The sequence below is a fragment of the Pongo abelii genome, chromosome 23 (assembly GCF_028885655.2).
Source record: "Pongo abelii isolate AG06213 chromosome 23, NHGRI_mPonAbe1-v2.0_pri, whole genome shotgun sequence".
Taxonomy (NCBI): Eukaryota; Metazoa; Chordata; class Mammalia; order Primates; family Hominidae; genus Pongo; species Pongo abelii.
In genome coordinates this window covers 48,270,614-48,285,962 of record NC_085929.1, presented here as the reverse complement: position 1 = coordinate 48,285,962, position 15,349 = coordinate 48,270,614, and the positions used below count along the sequence as shown (strand labels likewise).

Sequence of the window (15,349 nt, the reverse complement as noted above, 5' to 3'; positions counted from 1 at the left end):
AAAGTCCTAACCACTCTTTACCTGGGCATGTCTTAGGATTGTGTTTGCAGAGAGCAACCTCGAAGGGTGTGGTGATGTCTCCTCCCAAAGAGCACGTTTGCTGCGGTTCACTATAAAAATCATGAATTTCCCCAGCTTGGCAGTTCTCAGCTGTGATGCACACCCCCTGCATGCACAGTGCCCACCTGGACCCCTCTGTGTCACCCCCGTGGGAGTTGGGGAACAAGGTGAACCAACACAACCAAGCCAACAGTCTAGCTACTGCCTTTGCTGTAATACAGTCCAATGTCTCTGACCTATCAGTGTCCATGAAACAGTAGCAGGCTAGTTTGTTGGCCTGGAGGCAGAATTAAATCCTAGACCCCTCAGACACCCAACACCCCTCCCCACACCAGGGACTAGCGTGTGGTTTGACAAGTCCAGTCCTCCAGCCACCACAGCCCTTCCTTCCTGCCCCTTCTAGCCCTGCCACTTCCAATCCCTTCCTCAATCTATTGTATCTGTCCGTCTTTTTTTTTTTTTTTTTTTTTTTTGAGACGGAGTTTCACTCATGCTGCCCAGGCTGGAGTGCAATGGTGCGATCTCAGCTCACTGCAACCTCCACCTCCCGGGTTCAAGCGATTCTCCTGCCTCAGCCTCCTGAATAGCTAGGATTACAGGCATGCACCATCACGCCTGGCTACTTTTTTGTATTTTTAGTAGAGACAGAGTTTCACCATGTTGGCCAGGCTAGTCTCGAACTCCTGACCTCAGGTGATCCACCCACCTCAGCCTCCCAAAGTGCTGGAATTACAGACGTGAGCCACCATGCCCGGCCTGTCCTCATCTTTTATCCCAAACTTGTCTCCAGCTCTCAAAGCCCACCTCAGCCCCCTGGAACCCCTGGAATGAGAGCATGTACAGGAGTGCGGGATGGAAGCCCAGTTGGTGCTCAGAGGTTCAAAGGCAGGGAAGAGCATGGCCTGATCTCCCTGGCTGCCCTGATATCCACCTGAAGTGGGATGCCTATTTTGTGCTGGGATGGGTTTGTTCATAGCCTCCTAACTACCCCCCATAGCTGGAGTTCACACGCTGTGAACAGACAGGGAGCCTGAGGCTAAGAGGGGAGCAATGACTTGCCCACAGGCTCCAGTGAGTCAGTGATGGCTTCTGGACCCAGGCCCAGGCTGCCTGGCTCCAAGTCCAAAGCCACCCAAGGTCCCCAGCCCCTGCAGGCCTCGGCGTCCTATGGCCCAGCACAGGCAAAGCAGACATAGGCATAGGCCCTGGCAGCTCACCTCTGTGCGTTCGATTTTAAACGGGTTCTGGAAGTCAGAGTCTTTCTCACTGATCCCCAGCTCCTGGGCCATCTGCAGATGAAGAAACACTAGTCATCCTCTGCCTTCTCCTGAGTCCTGCTCACCAGAGAGTCACTCCTTCCACGCTGGGACCCAGACTCCTGACTTGGGCAGATGTGGGCCACATGATGATCCCATGGGAACTGGGTCAGCACAGAATCCCTTGAAATGGGGCCTCTGTGGCCCAAGGTACCCTGAAGCTCCACAAAGAAAATGTAACCAAGCACTGACGTTCAGGCCCGACTGAAGGCAGATGTGAGGATCCTAGTCCACCACCCGACAGAGGGCTCCCAGGCCACCTCCACCCCAGTCCTTACCAGTCTGAGGATGGGCGAGTGGGGCCCCTGGTTGAAGACGCCTGTCTGGTTGCAGAAACTGATGCCCCAGCGGATGAGGAGGTTCCACTTGGAGTTGTGGTCAAAGTAATAGTGCACAATCCTCGGGAAGCGCAGCACCACATCGCCGAAGAAGGCCGTGTTCTCCACCACGTGGGAGAAAGCTGGCGAGAGGACCCTGATGAGTGGCCAGGGCAGATGCTCTCCTGGCTGCCTCACTGGCCCCTGGCATCCTCTAGAGAACAGAGACATCCACCAAACCCACCAAGCAAGGAAGGAACAGTGCCTACTGACCACAGGCTGCCAATCACATGTACAGTGCGAACTAGGGCCTTACATCCACCAGCTCACTGAGTCCTCATAACCACTTTTAGAGGGAGATGTGGCTGCTGTTCCCATTTTACAGATGGGAAACTGAAGCTCAGCAGCTAGTGAGTAGCAAATCTGGGCTGCAAACCCAGGTCTGTCAGCCCAAAGGTACATCTTGCTGCTTAGTAGACTCATTTGCTGTGGAGATCAGAGAAGTGAGTATTGTTCTGCACATGGATGCTGATGTATCACATCAGGCTTTGCTGGGCTTGATGCCCCCACCGACATGTTATCCAAATGTCCAGTGATCGCCCTGGTGTTAACACAACTAGAGTGTCTGTGAGACCTCAGGTCTCTTAGGATGGCCAGAGAACAGGCCAGCATTTTTCTTTTTTAATATTCTTCCCATTTTATTTCATTTTAAGTGCTTAAGTTCTTATTTTGAATGAATGAATATATTTAATTAATTAATTAATTACTTTAGAGGTGAGGTCTCACTTTGTTGCCCAGGCTGATCTCAAATTCCTGGCCTCAAGTGATGCTCCCACCTCGGCCTTCTAAAGCTCTGGGATTACAGGCATGAGCCACTGCACTCGGCCTGAAATTATCTTAGACTTACATAACACAACATAAAATTCATTCACTTGGCTTCCTCTAATGTTATCATCTTTTTTTTTTTTTTTTTTTTTTGTCGGAGACGGAGTCCCGCTTTCTTGTCCAGGCTGGAATGCAGTGGCGCGATCTTGGCTCACTGCAACCTCCGCCTCGCGGGTTCAAGTGATTCTCCTGCCTCAGCCTCCCGAGTAGCTGGGATTACAGGTGCCTGCCACCACACCCGGCTACTTTTTTATATTTTTGGTAGAGACGGGGTTTCACCATGTTTGGCCAGGCTGGTCTCAAACTCAAACTCAAGTAATCTGCCTGCCTCGGCTTCCCAAAGTGCTGGGATTACAGGAGTGAGCCACCTGCCTGGCCTAGTGTTATCATCTTATATAACCAACATACAACTATCTAAACCAGGAAATTAACAGCAATACAATACTACCAACTAACCTAACAGACTTAATTTGAATTTTCTGTTTTCCCACTAATGTGCTTCTACTGGTCAACAAGTCAGTTTAGACTGAGCTTTGTTAGTGTGCTGTAGGAAAACAGCCTGCTGCAAGACAAGCGTGGCGCCATCTTGAAGCCATAATGGCTGAGGTTTGACCCCTGCACACCAAGGTATTCTGCAGCAAGGTCTTTAAACAATGCCTGTAGCATAGATAACCCCTCAAAAAGATGATTATTTAACTTCCTCAGTGGTCACAAGTTTCACACGAAAGCCTGAGATGTCACCAGCTGCATGTTTTAACCTAAAAGCTTGCTGTATAAACAATACTTTTGGCCGGGCATGGTAACTCACCCGTGTAATCCCAGCACTTTGGGAGTCCATGGCGGGTAGATCACTCGACATCAAGAGTTCGAGACCAGCCCGGCCAACATGGCAAAACCCCATCTCTACTAAAAATACAAAAATTAGCCGGGCCTGGGGGCACACGTCTTTAATTCCAGCTACTCGGGAGGCTGAGGCACAAGAATCACTTGAACCTGGGAGGCAGAGGTTGCAGTGAACTGAAATTGTGTCACTGCACTCCAGCCTGGGTGATGGAGTAAGACTCTGTCTCAAAAGAAAAAAAAAAAGAATAGTTTCCGTACAAGCATTGCTGTCTGCAAAACAACAAGTAAAGAATACTTTCTGGAGGTTGGGTGTAGAGACCACCATCTCATTTCTGCCTGAGACATGGCTTCTGTTCAGAAGTCCCTAATAAATGTTTCTTTCTGAGAAACTGGCGCTCTCAGCTCCCTCGGCCTTGGAGGGTAGGTTTGCACAGACCTGCTCACCAAGGAACATGTGTCCATCATGGTAGCAAGTCCCCAAGACCCAGATTAGCCAAAAGTATAACTGTGTAAACAGCTCTAAGCAGTCCCTATTGGAGCCAGCCTGTCAGAAAGGGCCCAGGCAGCCCTCACCAGCACTAAGAGGCCAAGCAGAAAGATAAGTAGACTCCAAAGATATGCCAGGGTGGGTCTGATACATGTCAGGCAGGGAACCCGGGGCTTCAGAATAATCTTGAATGAACCTCAAAGATCTCAGGAAGTCAGCTTGATTCAGAGGGAAGAGCCAAGGCAAATCACTTGTCCTCTTTCATATAGAAAGTAGGGAGAACAGTGTCTTCCCCCAGAGTTATGGTGGAAATTTGAGTTGATGGTTGTAAAGTATCCACTATTTAATATATAAGAGCTGTTCCCATCCTCTCGGTGTAATCTAAGAAATGCTATCGTGGCAGGGTGCAGTGGCTCACGCCTGTAATCCCAGCGCTTTGGGAGGCCGACGTGGGCGGATCATGAGGTCAAGAGATTGAGACCATCCTGGCCAACATGGTGAAACCTCGTCTCTATTAAGCATACAAAAATTAGCTGGGCGTGGTGGTGTGCGCCTGTAGTCCCAGCTACTTGGGAGGCTGAGGCAGGAGAATCACTTGTACCTGGGAGGTGGAGGTTGCAGTGAGCCGAGATCACGCCACTGTACTCCAGCCTGGCGACAGAGTAAGACTCTGTCTCAAAAAAAAAAAAAAAAAAGAAATGCTATTGCTAAAAAGTAGCCAGTTAATGAGGGAGGCCACTCACGAAACGTCCATCTGCCCAAGGGGACCACTTAGAAGGTGCCACAAGAGGGCATTTCCAGGGAGAAAAAAAGAGTGACAAGAACAGGAGAGAAGGAGCAGCTAGAGAAGATTGGGTGGTGCGGAGGACAGGGCGGGGCAGGGCAGACCATACCATCCTTCAGCTTCTCGTCCTGGGGGAAGGGCCCATCTGGGAGCACATCAGCAGCGGTGAGCACTGTCCGGGAGTCCTCCAGCACCTGAGGGAATCCCACCAGGGCTGAGTGGCTTTACAGTGCCCATCACAGACTGCTCCCATCCCCATTTATTTAAAGCCCACTTCAAGTCTTATGTGCACACAGTTCCCCTGTCCCTGAACACCAACCCCTTAGGGAACTCCTATTTACCCATCAGTGCCTAGATCAAAGACTGGACCTGCCATGAGCTGCCCCCTGCCTGCACACACCTTAAAGAGCCCCTTGAGCATGACATCAAGGATCTTGTACTGCTGGTGGATGTCGTTCAGCTGTGCCAGGTTCTTCAGTGCCAACAGCTGCTCCCGCCGCTTCACCTCAAACATCTTCTTGTCTGGGCAGCATTAAATTAAGGGGCTGGCATCAATAGCCCTGCCTGGACAATCCAGCAGTCTTGCCTCAGAAGGTTCATTCCTGACCAGCAAGTATCTGCAAGGGCCATAGATGCCCAGGGCTAGAAGCCTCCAGGAAATGAACAAACTGACAAGTGCATGGCCCTGCAACGCACTATTCATCCAGTTCCCATGGTGCTCCACACCCAGAAGCCTGAAACCAAGCCTCCAGACCTGGCTCCTGCCTTCCCTTTGCTGCGGTCTTCCTGCCATCTCCACAAGCATTCACTGTTCCAGAGCCTCCATCTCTCTGCTCACGCTGCACCCTCTCTGCCCAGGATGCCCCTCACCCTCCTCTAGGAGTTTCTATCCTTTCAAGGCCTGGCTCAAAAACCATCACACAGTGTTTCTCCCTGACCCCTCCTGTGCCCATCAGAGCACTGGTCACAGAGTAAAATGATCATTTGTTTGGATACTTTCTCCCCCTAGGCTTATGGACACCTCAAAGCCAGGGGACTTGTTGTAATTCATCTTTGTGTCCCTGAGGCCTGGCCTGGAGCAGGTGGCCCAGTTCACCAGGGTCCAGATGGGCCAGTAATGCAGAATTCCTGAGTCTCCACCCAGGATCGTGCCCACAAGGTGCCAGGCCATGCACAGTCCTCACTGAGCATTTGCAGTCTAGAGATGGGCCTTGTCATCTCCATTTACCATACGCGGAAGCTGAAGCTCTGGAGAGACCTGACTTGCTCAAGGTCTGGCTAGAGCACCTCACCTTTTCTCCCTGTTCCCACCAGCTGGGCCTGCTTATCCTTGGAATCCCCGAGTAGAAGAACCTCATTTATAGACCTCTCAAAGACAGCTCATTAACTACAACCCCAAAGGATACAGATCTCCAGGCTTGGGTCCAGGGAGGTCCTCAAGGTGCCTGTGGCTCCCGACCCAGACAAAAGCAGGACAAAGAGGAAGGCCAGGAACTGAAGAAGGTCCATATCCAAACCTCTTGAGCTGGAAGAATAACCCAAAGAAAGAGAGTGAGACCCAGAGATCGGTGTTACATAAAATAGAGTGCACAGGTGAACAGCAGCTTCCCATGACATAGTGCAGCCTCTGTATACCAAGAACCCAGCTTTGGGGAGGCCTGAAGCTGCAGCTCTTATCCCAGGGCCAGCAGGCACACAATACAGAGCCGTGGGATGCTAGGAGGTGGGGAGGAAGATAAGTGTGTGTAACACAGGAACACTTAGAGCACAGGGTCAGTGGCTAGAGCTCTCGGCTGGAGCCCTGCCCCCGCCCGTCTCTGGGACCTTGAGCAGCTTGCCCAGCCTTTCTGAGCCTCAGCCTTCTCAGCTGTAGAACAGGGATAAGGAGGTCACCTCCCTGCTGCAGGGAGGGTGACGCACTGTGCCTGGGGAGGAGGGGCTCGTCAACAGTATTCCTTCCACATCCCCTATCCTGGTCTCCCAGGAAAGCATCTGGTCAAGGAAGCCCAGGCAAAGAAGATGTGAAACTTCTGGAGTTTTCCTCCTTCCTTGACTTTTGTCATCACAAAGGAAGAGGGCACAAAGGGCAGGGAGGAAGGCAGGGCAGTCTCGGGGTAAGGGGGCTTGCTACTCACTCACTTTGGAACCACAGGTACTACATACAAGACCTGTTCATATTCAGGCAACATGCGACAATTATTTATTTTTTTAATTTTTTTTTTTAAGATGGAGTTTCACTCTTGTTGCCCAGGCTGGAGTGGAATGGTGCAATTTCGGCTCACTGCAACCTCCACCTCCTGGGTTCAAGCGATTCTCCTGCCTCAGCCTCCTGAGTAGCTGGGATTACAGGCATGCGCCACCATGCCCAGCTAATTTTGTATTTTCAGCAGAGACGGGGTTTCTCCATGTTGGCCAGGCTGGTCTTGAACTCCCAACCTCAGGTGATCCGCCTGCCTTGTCCTCCCAAAGTGCTGGGATTCAGATGTGAGCCACCGCGCCCGGCCCTTTTTATTTATTTTTTCCTTGGTAGAGATGAGGTCTTGCTATATTGCCCAGGCTGGTCTCCAACTCCTGAGCCCAAGAGATCCTCTCACCCTGGCCTCCCAAATACTGGGATTACAGGCGTGAGCCACTATGCCCAGCCAACACAATTATTTATTGACCGCTGTGAAGTTCATTTTCCTGGTGATTCCCAGGACATATATTGCTGCCTTCCACCCTTCCTCTTTCTCCCCTTGAAAGGATGCATCTTTTCACTTGGCTGGGGTGGTAGTTCTCTTAATGTTTTTTGTTAGTTCCTGTAATTTTTTTTTTTTTTTTTTGAGACAGGGTCTTGCTCTGCTGCCCAGGCTGGAGTGCAGTGGCACAGTCATGGCTCATTGCAGCCTCCACCTTCCAGGCTCAAGCCATCCTCCCACCTCAGCCTCCTGAATAGCTGGGACTACAGGTACATGCCACCATGCGCGGCTAATTTTTGTATTTTTCGTAGAGGTGGGGTTTTGCTACATTGCCCAGGCTAGTCTTGAACTCCTGGGCTCAAGTGATCCACCCACCTTGCCTCCCAAAGTACTGAGATACAGGTGTGAGTCACTGCACCCAGCTACTGTATCTTTTTTCTCTGGTTCTAACTCTGCTGTTACGGCCTGACACTCAAATATTCTGTCTTGAGGGCCTAGAAAGACAATGTTTTCATCTAGTTATAACTTGATTCTGTACTTTGGGCTTTTCTTGATGTGTCTGAATTGTTCCATTTAACCAGGAAATTTCTCATGCTTTTAACTAAGAGCCAGGCATTCCCCAGTTGAAGGCACTAGTTTTTGTTTTGTTTGGTTTTTTTTGAGACGGAGTCTTGCTCTGTTGCCCAGTCTGGAGTGCAATGGCACAATCTCGGCTCACTGCAACCTCCGCTTCCTGGGTTCAAGCGATAATCCCTGCCTCAGCCTCCCAAGTAGCTGGGATTACAGCTGTCCACCACCACACACGGCTAATTTTTGTATTTTTAGTAGTGACAGGGTTTTGCCATGTTGGCCAGGCTGGTCTTGAACTACTGACCTTAGGTGATCCGCCACCTCGGCCTCCCAAAGTGCTGGGATTACAGTCGTGAGCCACCGCGCCTGGCTGGTACTAGTTTTCTTGTTTACATTCCACTATAATGTGATGGAAACTCATAACCTTGGACACACTCTTCCTGGGTCTAATGAAATTCACAACTTTTTTCATAAAACCTGAGCTATGAAAGGGTTAAGATTTTTTGGTTTTTACACCCTTGTAACCTTCTGTATTGCTTGTGACACATAAATAACAAATTGACAAATTTCCTTGTCCACTGCTGATTATAATGAACTTCCATCAGATTTTGAACCATGGGGTCAAGCGTGGTGGCTCGTGCCTGTAATCCCAGCACTTTGGGAGGCAGAGGCGGGTGGATCACAAGGTCAGGAGATCAAGACCATCCTGGCTAACACAGTGAAACCTCGTCTCTACTAAAAATACAAAAAATTAGCCGGGCGTGGAGGCACGTGCCTGTAATCCCAGCTATTTGGGAGGCTGAGGCAGGAGAATCGCTTGTTCCCAGGAGGCAGAGGTTGCAGCGAGCCAAGATCGCACCACTGCACTCCAGCCTGGGCAACAGAGCGAAACTGTGTCTCTAAAAAAAAAAAAAAAAAATTAGTCGCCTAAAAAAAAAGATTTTCAACCATGGTTGTTCCAAGTCTTTGTCATCCGTGGTTCTGATTCTTCTCTAAAAGCATTTGCAATCAGATTCATAAAAAGACTCTAACAAGTAATCTTAAATACAAGTTTCTAAAAACTTAAAAACTTTAAGATCTATGGACTAAATAAAAAATTTTCAGAACTCTAATGAAGAAACTGATGAATTCCTGAAATCTCTAATCAAAATCAAACAGAACTCAATTAAAAACTGATGAAGATCATTTTCTTTTCTTTTCTGTATTTATTTATTTTTGAGACAGGATCTCACTCTGTCATCCAGGCTCACTGTAGCCTCAACCTCTTGGGCTTAAGCAAGCCTCCTACCTCAACATCCTGTGTAGCTGAGACTACAAGCACATGTCACCAGGCCCAGCTATTATAATTTTTAAAATTTTTTTGTAGAGGTAGGATCTTGCTATATTGCTTAGGCTGGTCTCAAACTCCTGAGCTCAAGCAATCCTCCTGTCTTGGCCTCCCAAAGTGCTGAGATTACAGGCATGAGCCACCCTGCCAGGGTAATGTGTTTATGACATAGATTTGAAATATTATTGGTTCTTTACTTGTTTTGTTTTCTAAATTTAAGGAAACTTTTTCTCTTAAGCTATCTATAGTTTACAGCAATTCCATAAGAAATACTTTTGTAAAGAGAGGTGGAAACATTTACTTTTTCTCCCTATTTAATCCATCTAAAATTTGAAAACTATTCAAGAAAAGTATTCTTTTTTTATTTATTTTTATTTTTTAGACAGGGTCTCCCTCTGGAGTGCAGTGGTATAATCATGGCTCACTGCAGCCTTGACTTCCCAGGCCCAATCAATTCTCCCTCCTCAGTCTCCCAAGGGTCTGGGAGTACAGGCATGCACGACTACACCCGGCTAATTTTTGTATTTTTTAGTAGAGATGGGGTTTGGGCATGTTTCCCAGGCTGATCTTGAACTCCTGAGTTCAAGTGATCAGGCTGCCATGGCCTCCCACAGTGATAGGATTACAGGCGTGAGCCACCGTGCTGGTCTATTCATGAGTATTCTTACGGCAATGTGGTTATTTGCAAAAGTCCAGTAAGACTTTGCTGTCTCTCTTTTTTTTATTTTGAGACAGAGTCTCACTCTGTTGCCAGGCTGGAGTGCAGTGGCACGATCTCAGATCTTGCAACCTCCGCCTCCCAGGTTCAAGTGATTCTTGCGCCTCAGCCTCCCCAGTAACTGGGATCACAGGCGAGCACCACCATGCCTGGCTACTTTTTGTATTTTTAGTAGAGACGGTGTTTCACCATTTTGGCCAGGCTGGTCTCAAATTCCTGGTCTCAAACTCCTGGCCTCAAGCGATCTGCCCACTTTGGCCTCCCAATGTACTGACATTACAGGCGTGAGCCACTGCGTCCAGCCTGTTCTCTCTTATAACAGAATACAACAAATATTGCTTATATTACCAGGGCTTTAACTAGAATATCATATTTGAGAATGTGCATAGAAAGCCTGCTTTCAAAGATTCCCAGCCTTACAGTGAATGAGTAAAATCTGTCACTTCCTGGCAGGCCCAGGAAACTTAAGACTGTTAAGTAAAATCTAAAGTCTGCCTTGGTTTTGCTTCCTAGCCTTAAATGGTTTTTAAATCTGTTATTCCTATGTGATCACTGTAAAGAGAAAATTTTGTTTCTAAAAAAAGCTATAGTACACCTGTTATTAGATTGTAGCCCTGTGAATTGTTTTTGAGTTCTCATTATCTACTTGTATACTGGACTAGCTCCTGAATTCTAGATTCCTCCAATCCAACTTTCTTCCATGAAATTATTAAACATGGGCACTGCTCTGTTCCTGAAGCCCTGTAAGTTGAAACTAGATGAATTTTAAGGGACAAGCCTTGTGCCTAATGTATGGGTCACACAGAAAGTTCACCAAACCTCCCAATGCCATAACCAGAGACATTCAAACTGTAAACCAGGATAAGAAGTTGATGGTTTCATACTGTAGATAGCTTTTCCGAAGACACTGGAACAAGATTCCATATCATTTTGAGACTCTTACTCGTTTTTGTTTTTGTTTTTTTGAGAAGGAGTCTGGCTCTGTCGTCCAGGCTGGAGTGCAGTGGCGCAATCTCGGCTCAATGAAAGCTCCGCCTCCCAGGTTCACGCCATTCTCCTGCCTCAGCCTCCCAAGTAACTAGGACTACAGGTGCCCGCCACCACGGCCGGGTAATTTTTTTTGTATTTTTAGTAGAGACGGGGTTTCACCATGTTAGCCAGGATGGTCTCGATCTCCTGCCCTCATGATCCACCCGTCTCGGCCTCCCAAAGTGCTGGGATTACAGGCGTGAACCACCGCACCTGATGGACTCTTACCCGTTTTAATGTCTCCTTTTTTTCACTTGGCAGGATAATGGTGTAATTGAAATTTCACAATCAGTAGCTTCTGCTGGTAACTTGACAGAACCTGACTCAAGAGATCCTTTAGGCCACCTAGTGGATGACTTTGGCAATATCCCTAACAGAACTGTTGCTCACAAAAAACAAACAACAAAACCCCAAAAATCTGTTGCTCACTCTCTGTTTTAACTCAACCCAGTCATGGCACAGTAGGTGGTAAAAACTGAGCTATATTATCTATTCACAAATGTCGGTGCTATTGCTAATACTACATACTGTACCTGGATACATTCCTCTGGGAAGCTGAGACCCAAATACAAAAAATAAAGCAGGCCTGATGGTTACAATAGGTCTCATCTAATTCCCAATGGTCATTTGATTTATTCAATTGGTTGTCTTTAAGCCTAAGTTCATGTCTCAGGATTTTTTTTTTTTTTGAGACAGGGTCTCACTCTGTTGCCCAGGCTGGAATGCAGTGGTGCCACCTTGGCTCACTGCAGCCTCGACTTCCCAGGCTCAAGCAATCCTCCTGCCTCAGCCTCCCCAGTAGCCTGGGACTACAGGCTCATGCCACCATGCCTGAAGAATTTTTATACTTGTTTTTGTAGAAATGAGGTTTTGCCAAGTTGCCCAGGCTGGTCTCGAACTCCTGAGTGTAAGCAATCCACCCACCTTGACCTCCCTAAGTGCAGGGACTACAGGTGTGAGCCACCACACTGGGCCTCTCAGAACCATTATGCAAACTGAGATTATCATATTGCTATTACTTCCTATTTTCCTATTTATTTATTTTACATTATTTTTGGAGACAGAGTCTCACTCTGTAGCCCAAGCTGGAGTGCAGTGGCACCATCTTGGCTCACTGTAACCTCTGCCTCCCGGGTTCAAGTGATTCTCCTGCCTCAGCCTCCCGAGTAGCTGGGATTACAGGTGTGCATCACCATGCCTCGCTAATTTTTGTATTTTTTGTAGAGATGGGGTTTCATGATCTTGGCCAGGCTGGTCTCGAACTCCTGGGTTCAAGCAATCTGCCCGCCTTGGCCTCCCAAAGTGCCAGGATTACAGGGGTGAGCCATCGTGCCCAGCCCTATTTTCTTTTTAAACTTTATACCTATTACTTTTTAAATTTTTGGTGAAGTATCACTCCTAACAGAATAATGCTGGCCCAGAAGTTTGCAATGACAGCAAATGCCTATGGAACAGCCAAAATTGAACTTAACAATGAACTCCAGGTAGACTTACCTTGAGAGCCACTGCTTCCAAACCTCCCTTGCTGCTCAAATGTGGCTAAAAGGTATTTGGGGTTTTTTGAGACAGGGTCTCGCTCTGTCACCCACGCTGGAGTGCAGCGGTACAATCATAGCTCACTATAACCTGAAACTCCTGGGCTTAAGTGATTCTCTACCCAACTGACCCCCGCACACTCCCCAACCAATGCCCGGATAACTTTTTTTTTTTGAGACGGAGTTTCGCTCTTGTTGCCCAGGCTGGAGTGCAATGGTGCGATCTCGGCGCACCGCAACCTCCGCCTCCCAGGTTCAAGGGATTCTCCTGCCTCAGCCTCCTTAGTAGCTGGGATTACAGGAATGTGCCACCACGCCCGGATAATTTTTGTATTTTTATTTTATTTATTTTTATTTTTTTATTTTTTATTTTTTTGAAACAGAGTCTTGCTCTGTCGCCCAGGCTGGAGTGCAGTGGTGCGATCTCGGCTCACTGCAAGCTCTGCCTCCTGGGTTCACGCCATTCTCCTGCCTCAGCCTCCCAAGTAGCTGGGACTACAGGCACCCGCCACCACGCCCGGCTAATTTTTTGTATTTTTAGTTGAGACGGGGTTTCACTGTGTTAGCCAGGATGGTCTCGATCTCCTCACCTCATGATCCGCCCTCCTCGGCCTCCCAAAGTGCTGGGATTACAGGTGTGAGCCACCGTGCCTGGCCGTTATTTATATATATTTTTGTATTTTAGTAGAGACAGGTTTCTCCATGTTGGTCAGGCTGGTCTTGAACTCCTGACCTCAGGTGATCCGCCCCGCCTCGGCCTCCCAAAGTGCTGGGATTACAGGGATGAGCCACTGCGCCCGGCCCTGCCTGGATAATTTTTGTATTTTTTGTAGAGATGAGGTTTTGCCATGTTGCCCAAGCTGGTCTCGAACTTCTGGACTCAAGTGATACTCCCTCCTTGACCTCCCAAAGTACTGGGATTACAGACGTGAGCCACTGCTCCCAACCACTACAACGGTTTTGACACTGACTCCTAGTCACCAGTCTCCAACTGGAGACTCCTAGTCTCCAACGTGGCAAGAGACCAACAACAAAGATAGGTCTGTCCCAGCACTGAGGGACCTAACTACAGGATGACTGATCAGTAAAGCTTTTGGAGAAAGATCTTGACCAAAAGGGGGAAATATGAAAGTTGTTAGAATCAAAACAGTCGTTTGTGTTAAAAACTCTGACAAATTTAAAGCATGATTCTCCAATGGGAAAAAACAAGAACAACAACTCTGACAAATAAAACCGAGGAAGGTTGTGAAAAGAGGGTTCTTATGCACAAATGACTGATAACAAGAACAGAAAAAATGCAAAAACCACAACCCTGCACAAAGGCCACTGCAAACTTACATAGAAAAATCTTTCTGTGAGGACATCTGCCCTGCAACTGCCTGTCCAACCTCAGACTGGCACCACTCTTGCTATTCATCCTTGTAGCCAAGGATAACTATCTCAAAATAATTATGTAATCCTCATTTTTCCTTTCAAAACCTTTGTCTTCCTTTACCTCCCCAAATACGTACACAGGTTACTATGGCACACATATTGTCACTACAATGTCTATTCCCAAGTAAACATCACTTTTTTAGAGTCTCTCACTCTGCTATTTAGGTTGACAGTACCTACCACACTCTAGGCACTGTTCTAGAGGCGGGAATACAGCAATAAATAAGCAAAAATCTCTGCACTCATGGTACTTGTCTCTAGTAGGGATAAGAGACGATCAATAAACTTGTAAAATAAGCACAGAGGGATGAGAGGGTGTCGGTCAGGTACAAGATTACATAAAGTGGTCAGGAGAGGTCTCACACTCAGATTACAACTCCCCAATGTTACCAATGTGAAATCAAGGCTCAGAAAAATGAGGTGACTGCCCAAAGTCACACAGCTATTCCCAGGCTAAACCAAGAGTCTGTTTGGCTCTAAGTCCAGTGCTCTGTCTTCTGACTCTTTCTAAATGAGCACAGGCTACCTGAGATCAGAGCTGGCTACTGAACTACCAGGACACCTGCCCCAGGGGAGAGATGCTCAGTTACAGTGAGGGGCTGCAGAGATCATCCGGAGAACCCCCTACCCCCAAGCAGACGAGATAAGTGAAACCTAGAGAAGGAATAGTCCAAGTTCACCCAGGATCCCCCACATTCCACCTCCTGCTTCAAACTCAAGGGAACCAGAACCAGGCTAGGGCAAAACTTTAGGGGCCAAGGAGAATACCAGACAGCTGGCAATGACTGAAGCAGGAAGTGGGAAAGAAAAGCCAGAACAGCAGACTGCGGGACAGGTCCTGCTTTCTCTACTGTTAAACTCACTTTTTCAGCCTCTCAATCCCGATCTTGCCGTGTGCGTCACCCGGAGCTCCTCCTGGCTCAGCATGAGGCTCTGAACTCCTGCAGAAGTACCAGGTAGTGGCGGGCCTTGAGCCGGCTACCGGGGTCGGGGGCCCAGGTGGTTGACCCCGAGCCTTCGGGGCTCCCGGAGGAGGCAGCGAGCCTTCTCAAGGAACAGAGGCGTCCAGGTCCACGAAACTCCTTCCCCACCACCTGCAGCCGGTTCGGGGCCCTCGGTTCTCTCATTATCCTTCCCGGGAACCTGCAGCCCGCCGCCCCTACCGCCACCTACCTGGCCAGTCGGTGCAGGAAGGGCAGGTGGCCGAGTCCTGTGCAAGCAGCTAGGCTCGAAGGTCCAACAGGCTAACAGCAAAGCAACTGAAAGCGGGAGCACCAGGTTAGCAACCGAGCGCAGACCGCCGAGCTCCGTCCCGCCCACCGCGCTGCTCCCGGCCAATGAGCGCGAGCCGCGACCGCCGGGCTCC

General features: G+C 48.5%; 1 protein-coding gene across 2 annotated transcripts in view; it reads right to left on the bottom strand.

Moving 5' to 3' along the window:
- Positions 1-15,349, bottom strand: part of CCDC134 (coiled-coil domain containing 134) — a 26,747-nt gene extending 11,398 nt beyond the window's left edge. The window contains exons 1-7 of one of the 2 annotated variants that reach the window (XM_009234423.4): positions 15,157-15,349; positions 14,847-14,924; positions 6,099-6,217; positions 5,093-5,214; positions 4,802-4,886; positions 1,655-1,836; positions 1,278-1,349 (exon numbers count right to left, since the gene is read on the bottom strand). In XM_009234423.4, the coding sequence (XP_009232698.2) occupies positions 1,278-1,349; positions 1,655-1,836; positions 4,802-4,886; positions 5,093-5,214; positions 6,099-6,201 (564 nt within the window). In that variant the 5' untranslated portion in view covers positions 6,202-6,217; positions 14,847-14,924; positions 15,157-15,349. The remainder of the gene's footprint in view (positions 1-1,277; positions 1,350-1,654; positions 1,837-4,801; positions 4,887-5,092; positions 5,215-6,098; positions 6,218-14,846; positions 14,925-15,156) is intronic. The other variant, XM_002831195.6, reaches the window with a different exon arrangement.